Source organism: Montipora capricornis, chromosome 1 (genome assembly GCF_036669925.1).
Source record: "Montipora capricornis isolate CH-2021 chromosome 1, ASM3666992v2, whole genome shotgun sequence".
Lineage (NCBI taxonomy): Eukaryota > Metazoa > Cnidaria > Anthozoa > Scleractinia > Acroporidae > Montipora > Montipora capricornis.
The window spans coordinates 6,960,524-6,982,638 of NC_090883.1; the positions used below are offsets into that span (position 1 = coordinate 6,960,524).

At 39.7% G+C, this 22,115-nt stretch overlaps 1 protein-coding gene across 1 annotated transcript in view; it reads right to left on the reverse strand.

The window, feature by feature from the left end:
• LOC138044598 (programmed cell death 6-interacting protein-like) overlaps positions 1-22,115 on the reverse strand; it is a 37,455-nt gene that overhangs the window by 12,878 nt on the left and 2,462 nt on the right. Inside the window, exons 2-14 of the mRNA XM_068891098.1 lie at positions 20,689-20,743; positions 18,186-18,252; positions 17,714-17,841; positions 16,882-17,035; positions 16,403-16,512; positions 12,471-12,587; positions 7,618-7,677; positions 6,433-6,719; positions 3,792-3,969; positions 2,820-3,041; positions 1,442-1,604; positions 901-1,052; positions 272-406 (exon numbers count right to left, since the gene is read on the reverse strand). Coding sequence (XP_068747199.1) covers positions 272-406; positions 901-1,052; positions 1,442-1,604; positions 2,820-3,041; positions 3,792-3,969; positions 6,433-6,719; positions 7,618-7,677; positions 12,471-12,587; positions 16,403-16,512; positions 16,882-17,035; positions 17,714-17,841; positions 18,186-18,252; positions 20,689-20,743 — 1,828 coding nt within the window. The remainder of the gene's footprint in view (positions 1-271; positions 407-900; positions 1,053-1,441; positions 1,605-2,819; positions 3,042-3,791; positions 3,970-6,432; positions 6,720-7,617; positions 7,678-12,470; positions 12,588-16,402; positions 16,513-16,881; positions 17,036-17,713; positions 17,842-18,185; positions 18,253-20,688; positions 20,744-22,115) is intronic.

Here is a 22,115-nt window from a genome sequence, read left to right on the forward strand (position 1 = left end):
ACACAATTATGACATAAGCCTAAGCCGGATCGAACGAAGAACCAGGTATGTAATTTTTCGCCCGTCGATCGTTCATTGTCTCCTTCCCTCCTCAAAAATACTGAATGTTTTATCCTAAAACGCCTCGATGTCATGTTTGGGCACTAACTCGACCCAGGTTGGCCGCCATTGTCAATTCGGTGTATTTTCAAACAAAAAGAAAGAGTTGTTTGCTTCGGTTGGACGGGTGCCCCTACTCTGTGAGTGTTTCCCAGTCCCCAGCACACCTCACCTTGTTTCCTTCCCGTAAGTTTCCTAACAGCTCCATGTAAATATCGTAAGCTGTCGCCAGCTCTTTAAGCATGGTTTCCCGCTCTGTTGCCGCTTGACCTGCCTGCTTTTCCCTCACAAATTTATCATTAGCACTCTGTAAAATAAAAGGAAACAAATCGAAGTGTTGGGGAGAAAGACAACATTTTCGGTAATTTACAAGCAACTAACACAAACCTCTGCCCTCACCAGCAAACTAACAACATACAATCAATCACAAATTAAACTATAATGCCATTTTCAGGTAAAAAACGGAGAAAAAAATAATAACTTAGTAGACGAGCTCACAAGTGACGGCATTTCCCATTTAGAATAGGAATCAGGCCCTGCAAAAGCACATAGTACTTATCACACATCTTCTGAAAGCCAAATCGTGCCTCAGCCCACAATAGCTACATTGCCAAAATTTCTGTTGTAAAGATCCTATTCCAAAATGGCCACAATTTAGCATTATTTCCTTGTTATTCAAATGAGTCCTCGCTCAGAAATCAAAACAATGTTTTCACCTCTAAGGGACGAAAAGGGGTTCTCTGAGTAGAAAATAAGGCCACTCTGAAGAGGATATATTGCGCCATATTCAATCTCACAGACCTGAACTGCAGCCATAATTTTCTCTTGCCTGGTCATACTGTCTGTAACGCTCTGTTTCAGCGCATCAAACCCCGCGCTTAAATTAGAACTGATGATTCCTTCAACATCCGGGATAGTGCCGTCTGCAGCAAGGGCACTGAGAAATTTCACCGCTGAAAAACACAATACGATCGAATCCATTCACAAGAACACACTAAAAACTTATAAATAACGTTGATTTAAATCTGGGCCTTTTCTTTCTCGGACAAAAACTGAGGCCATTTCTATTCCACGGTAAATTTGATCTTTAGCCTCGGTAACACGTCTAACAAATCAAAGTTGCTAGAAATAAAACAGATTGTACGAACAATACAAAACCTGTACGAACCTTGAAAGGGCGAATGGGGGTGGGGGGGGGGGAGGGGTGGAGATGGGGGATGGTGTCACATCAAACCACAGCTAGCAGCGATGTCAAACTGGAAAGACTTCTGATTTCGTTCAGGGTGTACTCGAGTTGAGTTCCAATTTTGAGAACTGATCGGAGCGCACAAGAAGCACTCACCCATGTCATCTTGTTGCACTTTTAAGTCCTCTTCTAAAGCGTCTCTCTCAGCTTTAATGGTTTCCACTTCTTCCATCAATTTTCTCAATTCCTGCACAGCAGGACTTGAGGCCGATGATGAAGACGCTGCTCCCGTTTTAGGTATTGCTGCTGTTAGCTCTCTCTGTAAAAAAAAGTGAATGATAACGGTTTACGGTCACCTCGCCACCAGGAAGACTCGCCACCAAGAGTCATCTCGCCACCACCAAATTGCCAGCAGTAGACTCGCCACAATTTTGTACTGAAACTCACGAGTTCTTGTGTCCAAGGTTACTTTAAACGGTAATTGGCAAATTTCTTTCCACTCGAATCTAGTATGGTTGTTTTCAAAGGTGGACCTAAATTCCCTATAGACCACCCTAGACGTAACTTTACAAATAGATACCTTTTGGCCATTAACAAATAACTCAGGGCAATTCACAAGATCAAAAGCTCCCTTATTTCGTTGCGTCAAATTCATTTATGAACTCCGCCACTGTGCCAGTAGAGCATCTACAACCTTCATTAACTGAAAAACCTGTAACGGTGATAGAAAATATACCTAAATTCCACTAAGTCTTTAAGTTTGACAATCCCTTTTCCATACAGTGTAGGGTAGAGGCAAGATTTACCCTCAATACAAATGTTTTTATTGGTCCACATTACAACTTTGGCTAGGTTGTTAATCATTTCCTTTCCAAATAAACTGAAAAATTATTTTGTTAGCTTCCTTAATTGTATCTTTACTTACACAAACAAGTCCAGCCCGATACATAAACGAAGGGATAACAAATGTCTTAACTAACTGTATTCTACCAAGGATAGTGAGATTTCTCCAATTTCAAATGTACAGCTTTTCCTTAATATTTTAACGTGTCATTAAAGTTCAACTTTTTCCATATACTCTATCGTATGTGAAATAAGTCCCGAGAATCTTGACCGCTTTTTTGACTTCGATTCTTGTATTTGAAAAAACTAAATACTGTGATACATCATTGTGATGGCCTAACAGAATGGCTTCAGCTTTATCATAATTAACCTATTGTCCAAGTGCATGGTGGCGAGATAACTCGTCGTGGTGGCGACTTTGATTGCATGTTGGTGGCGAGATGACTAGTTACCCCTTCCCTTTCGCTTGCTCTTTTGACTTCAGTCCATGGTGGTTTCAGGTGGTCATTACAGTCAAACGATCACTCAAAAGCGGTGGAAAGAAGCATCTAAAATTCACCAAACCGCCTACTACAAAGGCTATTCAAACTGAATGGCGTATTATTCAAATAATAGATCACATTCTTCGCACATCGTAATGGTATAATTAAAGTAAATGAATCCAGCTGGTCAACATCTCAGTGTCAATTACCTCGCCTTTACTAAGTAAATCCATATGTCTGCGATGTTTGTTGTACTTCTCCCGCACCACTCCATCAGCCCTAACTGCATTTTCCATGATTCCTCTGTATTTGTCTGCTTCTTGTCTTAGTTGCACAGTAAGTTCAGCTGATGGTTTAGGAGTCCATTTTGTTTTGAAGCGATCTCTCATTTGTGTGTCATCGCGTTCTTCGTCGTCCATTAATCGAGTTGCCTGCGCAGAAAAAAAAAATCATAACATGGATTGATATTCCCTCCAAACTACAATAGGTGCTAAAAGGGTTGAGACACTTTCCCTTGTAAGGAATCTCAGACAAATCTCTCCGCCAAAGTCTTTCCATCTAGACAGATCTAGAAAAGACAATTGCTTAAAATTGTCCAGGTAAGTGCAAGGATCTCTTAGATCTTTCGCCTGGTAGGAGGAAAAATACCAGTAGACAGATGCAGCACGATTCTTTATCTTACTTTGAATCAACGAAGGATAACGAGTCAGTCTTCCTGGTCCACAGTGCATGTGCTCGAAATACCATATTTTTGCCACACAAGTCCTTCTTTCTCTCACTCGGGGTTGGCTCATTACAAATCATCCGTGGATTTGTCACATGTGAGAATTAAGTATACTAGGTGAAATAAATTAACTTTCAGTGCAGTCATAGATGGTAGAAAATCTTACCATGCATTTATTGCAGTATCAAAGCGATTTTCAAACAAAGGTTTTTCCTGAATCATCAATGCGTTTTTTTTTTCCTGGTATCGGAAGTCAAAATATAAGCTAAGAAAACTTTGGTGGCAAACAGTAAACAAACAGTATTGTCGAGACAACTGCTGCCATGTAAACATAGGGCTAACTGCGCTGATTGGGCAAAATAATACAAAGGGTTTCCTTATGCCAAATCAAGAGTCGGCATTTACTGAGCTCCATTCTTGATAACTCTAAGATGGCAGAAATGAAACACACTCTAACCTCATCCATAATTTCTCTGTTTCTTTGCAGCAGTTCTGGCAAGTTCTGCATGTACTCGTCGATGGTTGCCAAACCTCCTTTTTCCTTTACCGCAGCAGATTTGTCCAACATAGACTTTGGAATCGTCTGGCCTGACAAGTCTTCTATGGCGGCTGGTAAGTTAAGCGATGCAAGAACACTACAAGGAAAGAAAGTTGGATTAAACAAAGATGACTTTCAGGAAAAGGGAATACCGAACGCTGCATAATATTATCTGAAGGATATGATACTGATGAAAGTTATTGCTAGGACGGAAATTGGCGAAACGCACTTTCTCGTGATATTGAAATGAATTTGATACATGTTGTTAATACCCGAAAAGAGATGCAAAAATGAAGTGAAGTGATGCGAAGAGATGAAATAAAGTTAGGAGAAGGCGACGTGGTCCAGCGTTTTGGGCGTTGAATAAACTAGTTTCTAAATGTGCAGCAACAAATGAACAGAGTCGAAATTATTCCCTGAACCTCGATTCTGTTCTTTTGTTGCTGTACAATTCGAAACTAGCCTATTTATATCCCGTTGCGCTGGGTTCCAATCCCGCTCTGACCACAAGCGGTTCCTACTTCAATTCCACCACACTTTGTAAACAACTGACCGCCGGGTTGCCTCACTTTAGTTTGGTTTAATTTCTAACGCAGTTGTATTTTCGGACCCTCAAGCTGTAAACCTTAGGGAAGGCTAGGGACGTTATCCATAGTCAGGTGGGGAAGGGCTGGATTTGCCAGCTGTTGCCCTGGGTTTAGGAGCTGTTTACTGCTAGACGTTTGACCGCCATTTGATAAAATCATCATACCGCATAAATACCGTCTACCGCAGGTCGCGCGTTAGCGACTTAATTTTGGACCATTAATATCGAATCAACCACAGGCAACCCAAGCCCGTGGACAAAAAATATAAGGATTTCTTTGCGAATCCAGATAAAAGATTTGAAAGTGTGATATTTAACAACTAGTCATAGAAATGAAGGTGGCTAGCGGGTGGGTACAAATATTTACCGAGACGCGAGGCGGCGAGGTGAATATCGACCGCTAGCCACCAACACTGAGGTGAATAGGTGTTTTAGTATGTACTAAAAAGGGAGATAATATAGCACAAAAAGATGATTTTACCTCATTTATTCCTATAAAGATTACAATATTTTCGGGCGCAAATGCCGTGCGAGTTGCTCGGAAGTGAATAGTTAACAATCATTCCATGCGCCCGAGTTGGATATGAGATGGTAAATAGCCAAGGAGACGCGTAGCGCCAAGTTGGCTATTACCAATCTCGAATCCAACAAGGGCTGATGGAATCATTGTTTTATTAAATTCTCAACGTTCGATTTTGCTAAATTTTATTTAAGTTTAAGAAACGACCGGAAAGTGATGTCATTTCCGGGCGCCAAAAAAGTGATGCTCAGCGACATTTGCCGCATTCATACTTATGATGGCTGATAACCGAGACCCAGTGAACCAATGAGAAAGCTAAAATTGCATTATCCCAGGTTGAGAATTAAATAACAAAGGATGTCCGGCATTTGAGTAACCTTTCAGAACGCGCCTTAAACGCTAGCCACTGTTTTAGTATATAGAGCGGTTTTCAATTGAGTGTGGAAAGTAATTAGCGAATTACTTTGGTTTTGCATTACTTCAGTGATTGGTTTATAGTTCTCGCGCCATTTTTCAACAAATCAGAAGTGAAACCAAAACCAATCGTGGCTCGCGCGTGCACATTTTCCCGCGCTTTGTGTCGGCTACGTGTAGTTACTTCGAGTTTTGATTGGTTTACTGGATTGTCTCCGTCCTTTTTGATTGGCCAAAGAAATTACTTTAAGTAATTAATTTACTTTAGAGAATTCTTTAATAATGAAAAAGCCTTTCCTTATTGCAGGAGCTCATCAAGGGGAGCCCCTATCTCCCATAGCTTGGCGTAGGAGTTAACCCTTTCCCGAGTAGATTTATTTCGACAACGATTAAGCACGCCCATTGATGTAAAAGCCAATCAAAACAGAGCTATCTCGGCCTCAAAATATTTTATGCCAAATCAGTGATGGCAAATCGCGGGGAAAGGTTTTCCGATTTCTCGACAAACGTTCTGATAAGGCTGACGTCTCGTCGAGCGGTTATAATACATCTTCTGACAGTGACAGTAAAGAACATTCGGGTTGAAATGGAAGTTCAATGTTTGTCAATTCATTCTGATGTGGAACTGTAACCGTGAGAATATTTGACTCAATTTGGTGGGCTCTCCAGAAAGGAGTGTGCAGTCTTTGGATTTTATAATACGGTTGGCAACCCAGAATTTAAAAAATGGCTCAAATCGCGTTAAATCCCGAAAATAACCCCACAAGAAGGAAGGGACCCACAATGGCAAACTCTTTTATCGGGAGTCCCATACAAATCCTTATATTTTCGGCCATGTTGGCTTTCCCTCACACTGAGTTTGGACTGCCTGTAAATGGACCGATTCTTGTAAAAAGATAGGGAATATTTATTGACAGAAATAATTTGGGTGCAATATGACGAAGAAACCGAAATGGGCCAATAAAGTAGTTGTGATGGCTATGTTTTTACCGCTGGAAAAACTACAGTTTTAGTAGAGATCAAGGAAATCACATACTGACCTGTTCATTAACTGTGTTCCTTCCCGAAGACGTCCAATCTCAAAGTTAATGATCTCTCCTTTGCGGGACTCATATGCCTGCAGTGCATTATGGACCGCAATGGGGACCAACTTAGAAAACAAGTCCACAAAACTAGATGAAGCTGGTTTGGAGAGAGGAAGAGATTTGGCCAGAGCAGCACGTCCAATGGCCTCTAGACGGTCAGAAGGTATTATTCTGTCATGATAAATGAATTCATTGTCTTTTTTTAGTTCCGCAGCCTCTCTGTTTATCCTGCTCTGCCAAGTCTAAGATAAATGACAACAATTAATCCGTGAATCTTAACAAGTCTAACGCTTTCAGTCGCACAGACAATCTTTATTTTCGTGTCTATGCATTCTAGCGCCTTACGGCACTAACTGGGGAATATTTAGGGCAGACCACAACACCGTGGACCACGCGAAATCCCTCTTTCACCGCTTAGTTGGTCAAGCCTGAAGAGAAGACAGGGACGAAAAAAAAAATGGCCACGCGAAATTTTTTCGCTCGCTCTTCCTCGAATCCAGACTTTGCACGGCCATCTTTTTGTGCCTGTCTTTTCCTTGCGTTCGCCTAACCAATCCGCGAAAGATCAAGAGGGACTGCTCGTAGTCTAACAACACTGCTCTTGCAGACCTTTTTCATAAGGGCAGTCCAATAAAATATTCTTTTGTTTTAATACTACTAAGCCTTTCCAGCCTCGCTGCGATGCAAAAAATGCAAAAGAATATGTTAAGCAAAATGAGGCCAGTAGGTCCAATTAACATAAATACAATAGAACATTAAATCGGTCGCCATTCATGAAAGTGGAGGTTACGTTTTTTGCAAATGTTGGCCGTGTAGCACTTATATTTCAACAGAATTAACTATTGGAGGGTAACATGAAGTGTGTGGTGATCCAACCCAAAGCGCGTGGGTTCAATTCCCATCCTGGTCAGAGACCTTGTGTGGGCCCAATTCCCATTAGTAGGGTTAAGTCTAAATACGTAAATGCAAAAGATTGACAAGCGTATTTTTCTCAAGAGCACGCCATCCTAAGTTTCGTATTACTTCCTGCAAAAAGAAACTAAGCAAGGATTAAGCGTGTCATGATTCAGAGTAGCCACTTACATGAAGCTGCAAAATAATGGAATAGAGTTTTAGAAGTTTTCTTATGCAAAGTGTTACCTTGCAGTCAACAAGCCCCATGCTGTTTTTTGCCGCATTTGACATGTGCTGTTCAGCAAGCTAAAGGTGCAAAAAATAACAATCAGTTTGGAATAAGGAGTCAAGCTTAAATGAACCAGTAAAGTGAAATTGCTGTTAAGGTTTTACACATAATTCTGACACAATTATAATTAATGTAATTCGAATGTAAGAGTTACTGTAAGTACATGTACAATTAATGCAACTTTTCTAAATAACAAAGAAATGACCAATGGAATAAAGGTGAGTACACGTAGTCCTGCCTATCAAATAAATTGGGCATTTCAGTATCTTACACCAGCACTCTGATTACAAAAGGACTTTTACCCCTGTCAAGAAGTCACTCATTTCATTTGGGACACGGAGCTGTGCACATCAACAAGCCTGTTACATTTTTTCACTGTTGGACTCTGATAATGTCCGCCATCTGGATGAGCTTTGGAAGCAGCAATCATTGCATTGTGTATATTGAGCAGAGAGCTTGATCCTTTTTACAGTCAAGCTCCTTGACTAACGCTCTAAAAACAGTCAACAGTAATCATCTTTGATCGTGTTGTCTGTGCTTCTATGCACTTATGGAAGTCTTTATCAGATGCTCCATGTGTTTGTACATTATCACCCAAGCACGGGAGTCTCCAGGGTATCACCCTAGAGACTGGTCGGTCCTGTGCTCGAGAGGAGTGTACTGTTAAGCGTGCCCTTCTCTGTGCGAGGATGGTTGATATCAGGGAAATGTTCCCATATATATTTGTGTCTTAGTTTGGTGATCCCGCTAGGAGATGTTTCGCACTCTCATAAGTGTACCTAGTGTACATGTAGGTGCCATCAAGTAGTTCTTGTAGGTCTCTCTTCATGGTCCAGGTTTCTGCGCCATCTAGTAGTATGCTTTCTACACTAGCTCTAAAGAAGGCCAGTTTAGTGGAGTTTGATATTCCAGACTGCCAGATATGGGTTAACTTGTTACAGGCATTCCAGGCCAGCCCTTTGCGTACCATAAAATCCTTCTTACTTTCAGCGACAAATGTTCAAAGATATTTGTAATCGTCGACTTCTTTTAGCACGGTGCCGTTGTTGGACTTGATGTGGTGATGAACTTTATCCTCACTGATCGTCATATATTCAGTTTTCTTTGCGTTAAGAAATAACCCTACCTTGGCTGTAGCATTCTCCAGACATGTTAGGAGATCCTGTGCGTCTTGTAAATGATAAGCAGTGAGGGCTATATCATCTGCATAGTCAAGATCTGTAAGATGCTTGCTTTTCAGTCGTCTGTGAAAAGCCTTGGCAAAGTCAACAAATACAATGGAGGCTTTCTTCTTTGAGATTTTCAGTTCTTCTGTGATTCTGCGGATGGTCAATATCTGGGGTAGAGTTGATCAGCCTTTACGAAAGCCGTTCTGGTTTAGTCTAAGGATGGGATTGATGTGAGGGAAAACTCAATGGAATAGCATCGAGTTGTAGATTTTAGATGCCAATGCAGACAGCGTGATTCCTCTGTAATTCTGCGGAATTTGGAGATCACCCTTTTTGGGTAGAGGTTTAATAAATGACTTTGAGAGAGCTGCAGGTTTGTTTCCTTGGTAGGTCTCATTGCAAAATTCGAGGAGTTGTTCATGAAAGAGTGGGGATTTCCAGATAACAGCAAGTATGTTGTTCGGATCTGGCGTTTTTGAGTTCTTAAGTTTTTTCAAACATACCCCAAGCTCCTCAAATGTGAATGGTCCTGTCTTGATAGGAAGAAAGTCAGCAATCCTGTTGTTAAAGAAGGGATCATCAAGATGGATGCTACTATCTTCTGGTTTACCAACTGGAGAACTGAAGTGATGAAAGCATGAATCCATGCGCTGTTCTTTTGTGCCGCCTTTAATACGTGTTGCAGGGGTTGCTTATTTGCCGATAACATCTCGCAGAATCGCCCAGGCAGCAGCATGCTTGTTTTCATGATGTAAGCTATCGAGCTCTGAGGTCTTGCTTTTAACCTGTTCTTCCAGTACTTCTGTATATGCATCATCAAGAGCGGCTTTGGCTGTATCTACGTTTCTTTTAGTACTTCTTGTAGATTTGGATTGATGTTTTTGTGCTGCCGTCTTCAGCTCAACCCTGGCTGCGACGACTTTATCACTGGACGCGAGGGTCGGCGCTTTTTTCGTTCTCTTTGGGAGCATCTTTAGTGCCACGTCCCTGTTGGCGGTTATCAATTTATTTATTTATTTATTTATTTATTTATTTATTTCGCCATAAAACAAAAATAATAATAATAATTACAAGAAAAGAAATGTACTTATAAGTTGACCAGATAATAAAATAAGTTACTAAAGAACAATTCACCACAATGGATAACACACATTGACAAAGACATAATCGAAATGGCAAGGGGGGCTCCAGAAACCACTGGGCTTATACGAGGGAGGCCTCCTTACTAAACGAGACGCATGCATTATATCAATGTGACTACGACTATAATGTAATTATATCTATCGATTAAATAAAAAATGGTGTAGTCGTCTTTTAAGACAAAATAGAGTTTCAGATTGCTTAAAATCATTTGTAGCGAATTCCAAATTTTTGGACCTTGAAAAAGTATAGAAAAGAATTTAGCGTTGGTTCGACAAACACGAGGACGAAAATCTGTACCCCTTCTGGTGTTCTAAGAGTGCACGAGATTATTAGTAACAAATAAATTGAGAAATTACAGCGGTAATAGGCGATGATAAGAAAGCATGAACTTGGCAACATAAAAAGAATTACGTAAGTTTAAAAATATCTAAAATTTTCAGTTTAGAAAATAACGGAGTAGTATGAGCACGATAAGTAGCGTTAGATATGATTCGCACAACACGTTTCTGCAGCAAGAATATTCTGTTCAAATTAGTTACATAAGTAGACGACCAAGCAATGTTACAATAAGTTAAATAGAGGTAGACTAAAGAATAATACAAGGATAATTTGGTTCTCGTAGATAAAAAAAGGACGCTCGAGAAATTATACCTATGGACTTCGACATATTTTTACAGATATGATTAAGGTGACATTTCCAAGAAAAGTTTTCATCTATTAATACTCCTAAGAAATCAACAACCTTTTGTTGATTAATCACAAAGCCATCCAGGGAGAGAGATATATTGGTACCAATTCGTCTTTGCTTAGATTTAAAAATAACAATTTGTGTTTTTAGCGTTTACGGATAACTTATTATGTAGAGCTTATTATGTAGAGCTGGTATCAGAGTCCTCAAGTTGGTCACAAAGAGCAGCAAACCTATTACGTACTGCAGCTGCGTATTGTTCACAGAGGTTGTCATCGGCAACTACTTTTGTCCAATCGATTCCTTTCATAGGGTCTTTTGACTGTGGCTTTGCGCTGTCGGTAACTTACAGTATCTGGCATTTGCAGGAAACCATTCTATGATTAGAGTTGACACCTTGGAATGAGTTGTAGGCTCGTGAATTCGTTATGCTGTTTGTCCATTTCTTCCTAGAAAGCATGTAATCAAGCTGAGCAGAATCTCCAGATGGACGACGGTGTGTCCATAGTTTGCTTGTTCAATTCTGGAACCTCAGCAATGAGATTAAACTAATCCATGAAATCCAACATAATTTTGCCATTTCTGTTAGTTCCCTTGTTATACATGTAAGTGAACAGAACATCCATTGGTCCAAGGATCGCATTGAAGTCGCCTCCTATTAGGAGCAGGTTGTGTGCTGGGATGGCGTTTGTTATGGTAGACAACTCTTAATAGAAGTGGGTAACTTCTTCTTCAGGGCGCTTATTATGTGGACTGTAGATACTTAAGACAGTTGTTTCTGGGTTGCCCATCAAAGTAACTTTCATGATGTTGTCATCGCATTTTGAAATGCTTCGGCATGCTTTAAGGGCCCTTGGTGAAAGTATAGGACGCCTACTCCTCCAATTGCAGTATTACTGGAGTTCTTCCATGCTCAAGATGTAACTGGTGTATACCAATTGATCTTCTCCTGTAGCAGAAATTCATTATGTACGTTGCGGTGTTCCTGTAGGCAGATAATATCTATGCCATACAACTGTGCTTCATGAGCTAATTCTTCCTTCTTGGCTGTTGCTAAAAGCGTTTTAACGTTAAACTTGCTGATGATGAAAGGGATATTACGTCGGATGAATTTGTCCAGACCATTGTCGTCAATATCAGGCTTGGGCCGTCCAGGAGGCTTTAGGACCAATCCTTCATGATTATCAGTACACTCAATTGGCCTGGATCTCAAAACAAGGGCTTTAATGCTGGTGCTTCTGCGTTGTGAATCCATCTTGTCTAATTGCTTATAGTAACCGAGGTCGCAAGTCCTTCGGAACCGAGATGCAGTCCTCGTTTTGTGGATGGCCGTTGGCTCCTTGTGAGCTTGTCCGCCCTTTGTCAGCTCTTGTTTTAGTGCTGCTGGGTGTCCACCCACCCTCCTCCCCAGTGAAGACCAGTGGGAAGCCGGTTTAGTCACCGACAACCCGACCCATGCACAGGTTGTACTGGCTTACATGGTTTACCAGTAGCAAGTCGGTTAACCAGTAGCTAATCAGTTGACCTGAACTGCGGATATGAAATCAAGTGAAGCTATGTTCCTTGCAGTTATGAACGCAATTTTTCCAATCAAATCAACTGACACATTGATTCTTGAGGAGTGGAAAACCGGAATACCGGGAGAAAACCTCTCAGAGCAGAGTAGAGAACCAACAAACTCAACTCACATGTGATGCCAAGTCTAGGAATTGAAACCAGGCCACATTGTTGGGAGGCGAGTGATCTCACCACTGCACCATCCCTGTTCCCTGGTACGTGTACATGTATTGAAACCACTGTGACTCCTTACCTGGAACCTTGCAACACCTTCACCATAAGCCCCCTTGTCTTTTGCTAATCTTGCCATATGATACTGAGCTATAGCAATGAAGAAATCGTGCTTGGATGATAAAATGATACCCCACTCCTAAAACAACAAAAAACCAATAGATAATTAAGAAACACTTAACAACTGCCTCGCAAAGTGGAGGTTGGGTGCCTGAGACATCCAGGAGCTTCCACCATTGGCAGCCAGCTCCAAGATGGAGACTGCTCCCATGGCTGACAAATCCAGGCAACCAAGCCATGAGCCCCCACATGGAACTAGAAAAGCAGGCACCCATCAAACCACAAACCACAGAACTGAACCCGGCCCAAACTGGTGGGAGGCCAGTACTCTCACCACTGTACTATCCCTGCACCCCTAAATACGTGTACCCCTAATAAATGTACATGCCAACACAGCAAGAAAATTTATGTAACTCTCTGACTTTAAGGTCAAGTACAAGTTAGGGGCTTAGTTTCCAAAGAAACTGTGTTGCTGCATCGGCGTGGAACTAAAACACTTAAATGAGTTTATCAACTGATTTGATATGATAAATTGACTGCCACAAAGAAAATTGAAAGCTGTAGCTTTCAAGTACAAGTTAGTTCACGGTCTCAGCTTCCTGTAGCCCCAATATTAAAGCATCACGGTACATGTAGGGCACACTACAAGTTTAGAATGTTTCTAAACATTAAGAGACCACAGAAACGACTTTGCATTTGCTTTAATGCCACAAAATTAATGTCTTCTTAGTTTGGTTATCATTTCAGCCCTTCACAATTGCATGCTACATGTATTTACCGCTCCACCCAACAATGAATAAATTAATAATAATTATCAAAATGAAAATATTGTTTCAGGTTGCACCAAAAAAATTAATGTTGAAGGCCCCAGGAGGACAAGAGAGGAAAGAGTTGTGTCACCTACAGCGATCTACATGTACAATAATCCACAATGACCTACAATGACCTACATGCAAAAATTTAACGGCCTACTTAAATGGCTTGCAATCAGAGAGAAAGACAAAAAAAGGATCAGAGTGAAGTGTTTGGTGAACGGAAAACATCCATTGTGAGTTGTCACACAACGCTTTTAGTCCATTGCATGACAGCCCAAATGACAACAGCAATTTTGCACATGGCCTTGAAGGCAGAAACAAACTGCGAAAAGACCCTTCCAAGGTTTTCCCTTGTTTTAAAGCTAAAATGAAAATGTACAAATATCAAGGCTTTGCTTGGCAACAATAAAATCTTAATTACATTGAGAGCAGGAAAAAATTAAGAGAAGATTATAAATAAGTTATTCTTCCCACAATGTTTCCTTTGGTTCATAGTGCACAATGAAAGTTTTCAACTTGCTCAGCAATGTAGGTCATTGATTGGCTCAAAGCGCAGAGTGGAATGCTTTTTAACCTACATGTATGTAGGGCTTGAAATTGCGACTCACTGGTCGCCAATGTGACCAAAAATTGAGTACTGGCGACTAGATTTTCAGAACTGGTCGCCAGCTGGGGAATCACCTTTTGTCTGATAACCCAGGATAAACAGCAGACAACTTCTGTATTTGAATCTTTAGTATGATGAAATCGTTCGGAACTGAACTAAAATAATGTCTAAATACTACATGTAAAAAAAAATAGCAAAAAATTTACTTCAATACATCACCACGTTTAATAGGAGGCATGTACAAAAGTCGGACCGGATCAACTCGGATCAACTTGGATCATGAAAAAAACATTAAATTAAATGAAATTGAAATTTTTACCCATTTGAAGGTTAAAATTCCAGTCAAAAATGGGCCAAATGGACCTAGATGAAGGTAAAATCTAGGCCTTCTTTTGTCAGTGAATGTATATATTTGCTTATTTTTCACAGCAAGCTTTTTTCCAACCATTTTGGACTGAAATCCCTTGTCATCAAGCAGGCCAAATTTTTCTTAATGATTAGCTGAATCTATCAACTTCCTGTTCTCCAACTTAGGAGCTAACCGCAAGTAAAGCGAATTTCTGCGAAATCTCGTAGCGTAACTGAAATGGGTACGACTGTAACTATCAATGTGGTGGACGGATACAAATTCACTGACAAAGATGGCCTAGATTTTACCTTCATCTGGGTCCATGATCGTGGAGATTGACGGATGATCAGGGATGGATGAACCAGGGGTTTCAATAAGCACCGACGGCCGACGAAAAGCGTCGGCTGCTTCGCTCAGACAAGTCGACTACTTTTAACCCTACATTGAATTAATTGAAGAATTCCTTCAAACCTGAAGTAAAATTCATTTTTGATCGACGTGAATGTACCTTTTTTAACCTCAATTTCAAAATAATTATCAGATTTGATATTGCCATCTTTGAGCTACAGTGCACGGCTATAACTTTTTTCCGCATTTTTGCCTAGACCAACTGTAACATTTTTTACGTAATTCAATTACGTTTAGTTACGTCCCCAAACATATCAAGACGTTTAATGTAAAACAGGTCATTATTGAGTAATCGTTGCATCAAGACTTGTTTTCCAAAAACAGTAAATATTTCGTTAGTTTCATCGGTTAAGCCTTTTCGTTTGTTCAGATTAAAATGACATATTCTTATCGTTCGACAGAACTGATTTCTCATGTTGAGAAATGTTGAAATTTGCGCTTGAAAAAACGCTCAAAAAAGGTTTGCCGTTCCCGGCAGCTTGAAATTGGTAGTTGTCGAAACATCATATAACGTTAAAAATCGTTAATTTTCCTTTTGAAATGGTTTTCCAAATTTTTCTTCGCTGGAAATTATCAAAAGAATGCGCTTAATTGCACACTCAGTGTCTCTGTTGATTAGAAATCTTCCTTCATCTTTGTACTCAATTTGGTGCCCAGAACGCTGGAAATCACATTTCAGAGCTTCCAGATTTCACAATCGTCTGGGGGACCATGCCCCCAGACCCCCCTAGACGAAGGGGCCTAACGGCCCCTTCTTGATACAGTCGGCTACTAGACTCAAACCAGCTGCCTACTTCAAATTTCATTGAAACCTCTGGATGAACACAAGACGAGTACGAGTGGAACTGGCACTAAGAATGCAAAATGGCAGCTTGACTACACAGCACAACATGGAGAAACATCTCAAGTCTTTCTTAATTTGGCCCATTTTTGACTGGAATTTTAAATTAACTTTCAAATGGGTAAAACTTTCAATTTCATTTAATTTTATGTTTTTTTCATGATCCGAGGCGATCCGCGTTGACTGGCGGTCCGAGTTGATCCGGTCCGACTTTTGCACCTGCCTTCAAAAGGCGCCATATTGTTTCAGAGGCTTCATGGGATCGTGGGCGCTTCTTGCTGGTTGCGTGAGTTTTTGCAGCCGGAAGACGAAGATTCAGCATGAAGGTGAATTCATAATTCAAGCAGTTTCTTTCTTGCCATTATTTTAATTATGACTTTCCTTGCATGCAAAATAACAGTTAAAATCATGTTCCTATGTACGTCATATATGAAATAAGTTGGCAACCAAATGTTTCCCATTAGTGGCCAGCTGGCTCCTGAGCAAAAAGGTTAATTTCGAGCCCTGCTGTGTACTGCAAACATGCGGCAGTGCCCTCAGAGCTGCAAATTATCATTTATTTTAGCTCATTACAGGTCAATAGCTACTTTTAGCACATAATGTACCTCATTGTAGGTCATTGTACATCATCGTACAGTAGGTCATTGTAGGTCATTGTAGCTCCTTGTGGTCAATGTAGCTCATTGTAGGTCATTGTACATGTAGGTCATTGTAGATCACTGTATGTCATTGTAGCTCTAATTGTAGGTCATTGTAGGTCATTGTACGTGGGTACATGTAACTGTAGATCATTATAGATATCACTGTAGGTCATTCCTTGTTTTAGTAACTACATGTACGATTAGCATGCACGTGATTGCCAAAGACAACTTACTTTTTCCAGTTGTTGTTTAACTGTAGATACTTGAAAAGCAGCATTTGCTTCCTTGTAAAAATCAGCTGCTTGTGCAGCCACCTTTGCTATTACAGCATCCTTCATCTTATCTGCAAAACACACAAACAAAGCAGAGACACAATGGAACAATTATTTCTTTGGAATTATGAAGGACCTTGTCAAGAAGTTAGGTTTTCTGAAAGATCCATGTGATTGACTGATGAGGGGAATTTTACTACAGCTGTAATTATTCGCCACTGACAGTGTGATTAGCTACCCCTTCCTACATATACACTCTAGCAAACAATCCCGTAATCCAGCAAAATCGCAAAATCCTTTATAGAATCCTACAGAATCCTGATCATGCATGAAGGATCTTGAATGGTGCTAGGATCCTGTTCACGATCCTACAGGTGTAGTTGACATCAGGATTACACACAGGATCCTGACTAAGAATAAGATCATGTAATTAAAAGCACCTTGTTCTGTTTTGTTCCAGATACTCTCTTGTCCTTGAGCCAACATGAGCGCACTTAATGCAGACAGCATCTCAACAGACAGATCCGGTGTTGGCACCTGATGCAACTGTGCAAACACTGAATCCTTCAGCAACTGAAAACAACCACTGGCACGCTGGCCGAAAAAAAAAAACAGTCAGATGTATAATTGCTGTATTTAAAGCACAGTGAAGTAGTAAGTGGAGCAGGAGTGGCCCAGGAGTAAAAAGAGGAAAACGTCTGTGGCCTGGCATGGGTTCACATCCTGAAAGTGATGGTTTTGTGCTCTTCCTTGGATCAACGCTACTCCGCTCGCACATGAAAATCTGAACAATAACTGGAAAACAAGCTGCTCAAGGCACGTGGCTGGTCTGGCTGGTAAACAAACTGCGGCTGCATTCAGACCCTTTGTTGTGCTGTATGAATGTACTACATTGTGCAGTCAATTAAATTTATGGGAAGAAGGTCCTCAAAACAGATGACAGGCCAGGATTCTTTATTTGTTTTACACCGTATAAAGAATTGTTTAATTTCAACAGTCAGGTATTTGGCTAAAATTTTCACAAAACTTTACAAATGTATTTTGCAAATCCTACAATGTACAACTTGCATCAGCCCTACATTTGCACTCTCATAAAGCACACTGTTTTAACCATTCAGAGTGTGTGTTATATCGAAACTTCATTATAATATTAGTTATACATTTAACAAAAAAAGCTTTCAAAGGAGCATTCTTTCTAAGAATCTTTCTAATCCTTAATTTTAATAATTTAATTAATGTCCTTTATTCAGAGCTGCTGGTGTACAAGCTCACCTGAAACATTTTTGCTGCAGTTTTTAAACCTTCATCTGACTGAAAATTTTGACTAGCAGCAATCTGTCCTTGTAAAACGCCAATGTTGAACAGCAAACTTAGACGTTCAAACTGGAGACTTGACATAGCTGCAGACAAAAATTATTGAAACAGGGAAGTTTCCATCAACTGTGTGTAATAGTAACTACCGGTACTAAAGGTAATGCCACTCATAACCTGGTGCTTGTTTCACAAAAGTGCAACACAATCCCTTGCACCTGAAACTCAACAATAATTATGTACATCTGCTTCTTCTACCATCTGTGAAAAAATACTAAGTTCTTGAAAGGTTCCATCCCTAGAAACATCTTCCCTTCTTAGTTTAAGATAATGGCCACTGCCCTTTAGGGCCTTTTAATGTGGAGATGCAAGCATAAGACTTATTAAGGAGTTGATCTCAAGGCCACAAAATTCCGAACAGGCAAACACTTACAGCTTTTGCGATACCCAAACAAGGATCCCTTGTCAAATGCATCATACCAGGTAAAGGAGATTCTGATCTGTTGAATGTGACCAAAATTGTGAAAGTGCTAAAATTCAAAGCAGATCTAATAAGAAATTTACAGAACATATTTAACTTATACGTCTAAAATTGTAAATGGTTTGAACCCAGGAGTTATATCATTAAGTAAAGTACGATCGTCCGGATGAGTGTAGTCCTGAGAAGGACTGTTTGAGATGACATTGACTGACGTTTCGACAACCTGAGCGGAAGTCATCTTCAGAGTCAAGTTGACTCTGAAGATGACTTCTGCTCAGGTTGTCAAAACGTCAGTCAATGTCATCTCAAACAGTCCTTCTCAGGACTACACTCACCCGACGATCGTACTTTACTTAATGTTATACGCCTAAAATAAATATAATTTAAGTGAGCCTTGCCATCTCTCGCTGTCCTCAGGGCGATATCACACAAGTTACAATCTAATTGCTTAATTAAGAATACACAGAACTTCATTATCTCACTGGCTATTTCCAAATATTCTGACTAGCTGTGAACTCCAGTTTCAAGTCCAAAATTCTATAAAATGAATATACTGTAATTCCAAATTTAGTCCTTCAAACATGACAGAAAAATGGTCTAAGCAAAAGACAGGCTAAACGTAGGCTGGAAAACTGTGTAAATGAATTAGTTTTTTGTTAGCAAGTTTTCCTTAAATGTTTACATGTACATTCTGGTTTTGAAACAAGCAACACAAAAGTGCAACTATGCACATGAACCTCTAATTTCACAATATTGATCACATGTACTACACAATAAGGAGCAAACTAAAGAGTGATTTTCTTGTCATCTGGTAGGATGACAGTCACAGAAAACATGGCATCTGACAGGATGCGGCAATGCGGATCCGCATAATTCTCTAAAATCCGAATCCTCCACATAAAATTTTACGCGTAAACAGAAAAAATGCCTGATGTTAGTGACAAAGCAGCTGCTTACCATCCTCATAAACATAAAAGCCAAAGAGATTGACTGTTTTGAAATGCTTATTTTCCTGAACATTAAAGATCGATTGAAGAAAACACACCATTTCATTTGCAAGACAAAAGGTCATAAGAAGTTTCCACACATTTTTCGGCAATGAGCCTGGACAATAGAACCTGTGTTATAATGGTGTCGAAATGTAAAAAAATTATCTGGTCGCAAAATGCGACAAGATACAGCGTATATTGTATATGAAAATTTAGGTGCACGTTTAATAGAATTGCAAATTAAATTGTATCATATTGTAGGGAAAATAGGAGCCCGCAATACACATTGTGTAAAAAAACAGCTGAAAATGGTCAATGATCGAGGGAATGGATCGCGGTCCTTATGCTCCATATCTCCAAATTGAAACAAAATTCACGACAAGAAACAAAATGATTTTTTACCACCTTATTTATTTTAGCAAAAAATGCAGCAAAATGCCAACTGCTATCCCTTTTATTTCAACGGTGAACGTTGGTCGCAAATTGGCCACTCCTCCATACATTTTAATCTCAAAGAAAACAAATTCAGTCACAAATGCAACAGTAAACTGTATTGGTCGCAATTTCGAGTCCTCATTTACCATAAGAAGGCACATAATTATCCTGTACGGGCCTTATAATATTATTATTATTTTTATAGAACGTTTAAATTTCCGCATAATCAATGCATGTTTATGCATAATATGGCCAATTGATTTGCTTTACATGTATGATCAAACATTTCAACCTCAAATATTTTGGTGAATACAGTGAACAGGACTGTGCTATGATGTTTCTTGAAATATTTAACGGTCATGTCCGGAGAGTGCATGAAAATTATTATTCACATTTCTTAAATTCATAAAATTAACAGACTTCCTTAATCAGGTCAGGTCTCTGAGGTCTTCTTCCACGATTTTCAGGAATTCATTATCTTTCTAACTGCTCAGTCATTCAACCCTCTTGGAAACGCTTGTGAATTGTAATTGACAACAAAATATCTCCTCCCTACGATGATAACGATAACGTAGCTGTAATATGAAGCACTATGTAAGAACAAATCTGATGGATGTCTCCGATAATGAATGACTCCACGAAGAAACAGAAAAATGTACCGACAGAAAAATGGAGGTTTCATATCATACAAAAGCTCTGTGCCTGCGTGCGGTACATTTTCGTTGACAGAGAGGCTTTAACAAGTAAAGGTGTATGTTAGAACACATTGTGCAATGGTTAATGGTGAGTGAGGGATTAACCCATTGACGATTAACCCATCGACGAGTAAAATCGTCTGGCATTAGACAGAGTAAAGTTTAAGCTGGTTTGGGTGACAGTATGAATGCCATACATGTACAATGTTATTGTACAGCATTCTTGTAGGGCATTATAAGTGCCACCTTGTATGTCAAACAGTAAATGGGAGACACAGTGCATTACATTAATGTAAATGTATTAAATGCACTCAATCAACTTTACAACAAACTGACCTGTGATTCTGAAACAGGAAATTTTCCTTCCATAGATTCCAACTGATCAAAGTACCTGTACAGAGTTGCATGAACAGAAAAGATTGTGCAAATCTTCTATCACTGGTACAGTGTAATCATATACTGTATCATTATACCAGGGTATTTCTTGAAAAATTTGGGAATTTTAGCCATCATCAAGCAGTCTCTTGCTTTCACAGCTGTTCATTGTACCTCATAAAGGCACCAGATTTATTCACGGTCTTTTTTTCTTCCTTAAGGATAGGGCCCACTAATTCAAAGGTATTTTTGCACAGTTTACCGAATATGCAAGAAAAGCAGATCTTAACAAGTGTTATTGAAATCCAAAAAGAAAATTAGGAAACCATGCATTGTTTGAAGAAAATAAGTCAACAATATTTGCAAAAAGCTAAAAAATACAAAGCAATGTATGGCATTCTTTTCCAAATTGAAGTTTAACCCATTGACTCCTGGGGTTTCCCCCTTAATGAGTAAAATCGTCTAGCGTTAGACAGAGTAAAATACTCTGTCCAGTTTAGCCCAGTTTAGGGATGAAAGGGTTAATTATCTTTGAAAAATGCATGGTTAGCCCCAATTTTCACTTTGGATACCAAGAGCACTTACAAATTTCTTCTTTCTCCGCATACTTTTGAACCGCGCAAAAATATCCCTGTATTAAATTAAGCGCCACCCATAGGAAATCCGAGTATCTCCAGATAAGCAGAACGTATGAGCAATAACAATAGTAGGCACCGTCCTTAATCTAACAAAAATTAATGGTCACAAGTACAGTATACATGTAACAAGCAGGCTAATGCATTCATGCCACCAGTTCATTCACATCTATAACTCATATTATTATGAATGTGGATCATTGACAACACAGACTGAGGCACCGCTAACATTGAACATTGAACCAGGAACTCCAGGTACACCTACAATGTACATTTTGATCGCTCGTCCAACAAAACACAAACCCACTAAACTCTTTAATTGAGTTACTTAATTTTGTGCCATCTTTCTGAGCACACTTGATGCAGTGGGTTTGCCTAAATCCTATATCTTACAAATGTTTAGCAAGAGCTACACTGTACATGTTGTCATATTATTTGATATGGACCTTTTGCCCAACCCTTTCATTTCACTATAATGTTCAAGGCTGTGCTCTAAGGAAAATTTCACGGCGCCCTTCGGGCTCCCAAGAATTTCAGCTGGGGTGTCCAGCCCTCCAAGTTGGTCGCCCAAATTAATTAATGAATTCATTAATTAATTATCTGAGATCAACAACGCAGCAAGATCTTCATCTGTCTCTCTCTCAACAAAACATTGCTGCTACCGCTCTGGTGATCATCGAACTCGCTAGTGCAAGAAAAACCCGCAACCCGTCAACTTTTTCATGCCATACTTGAAAAAGACGAGAAAAGTGG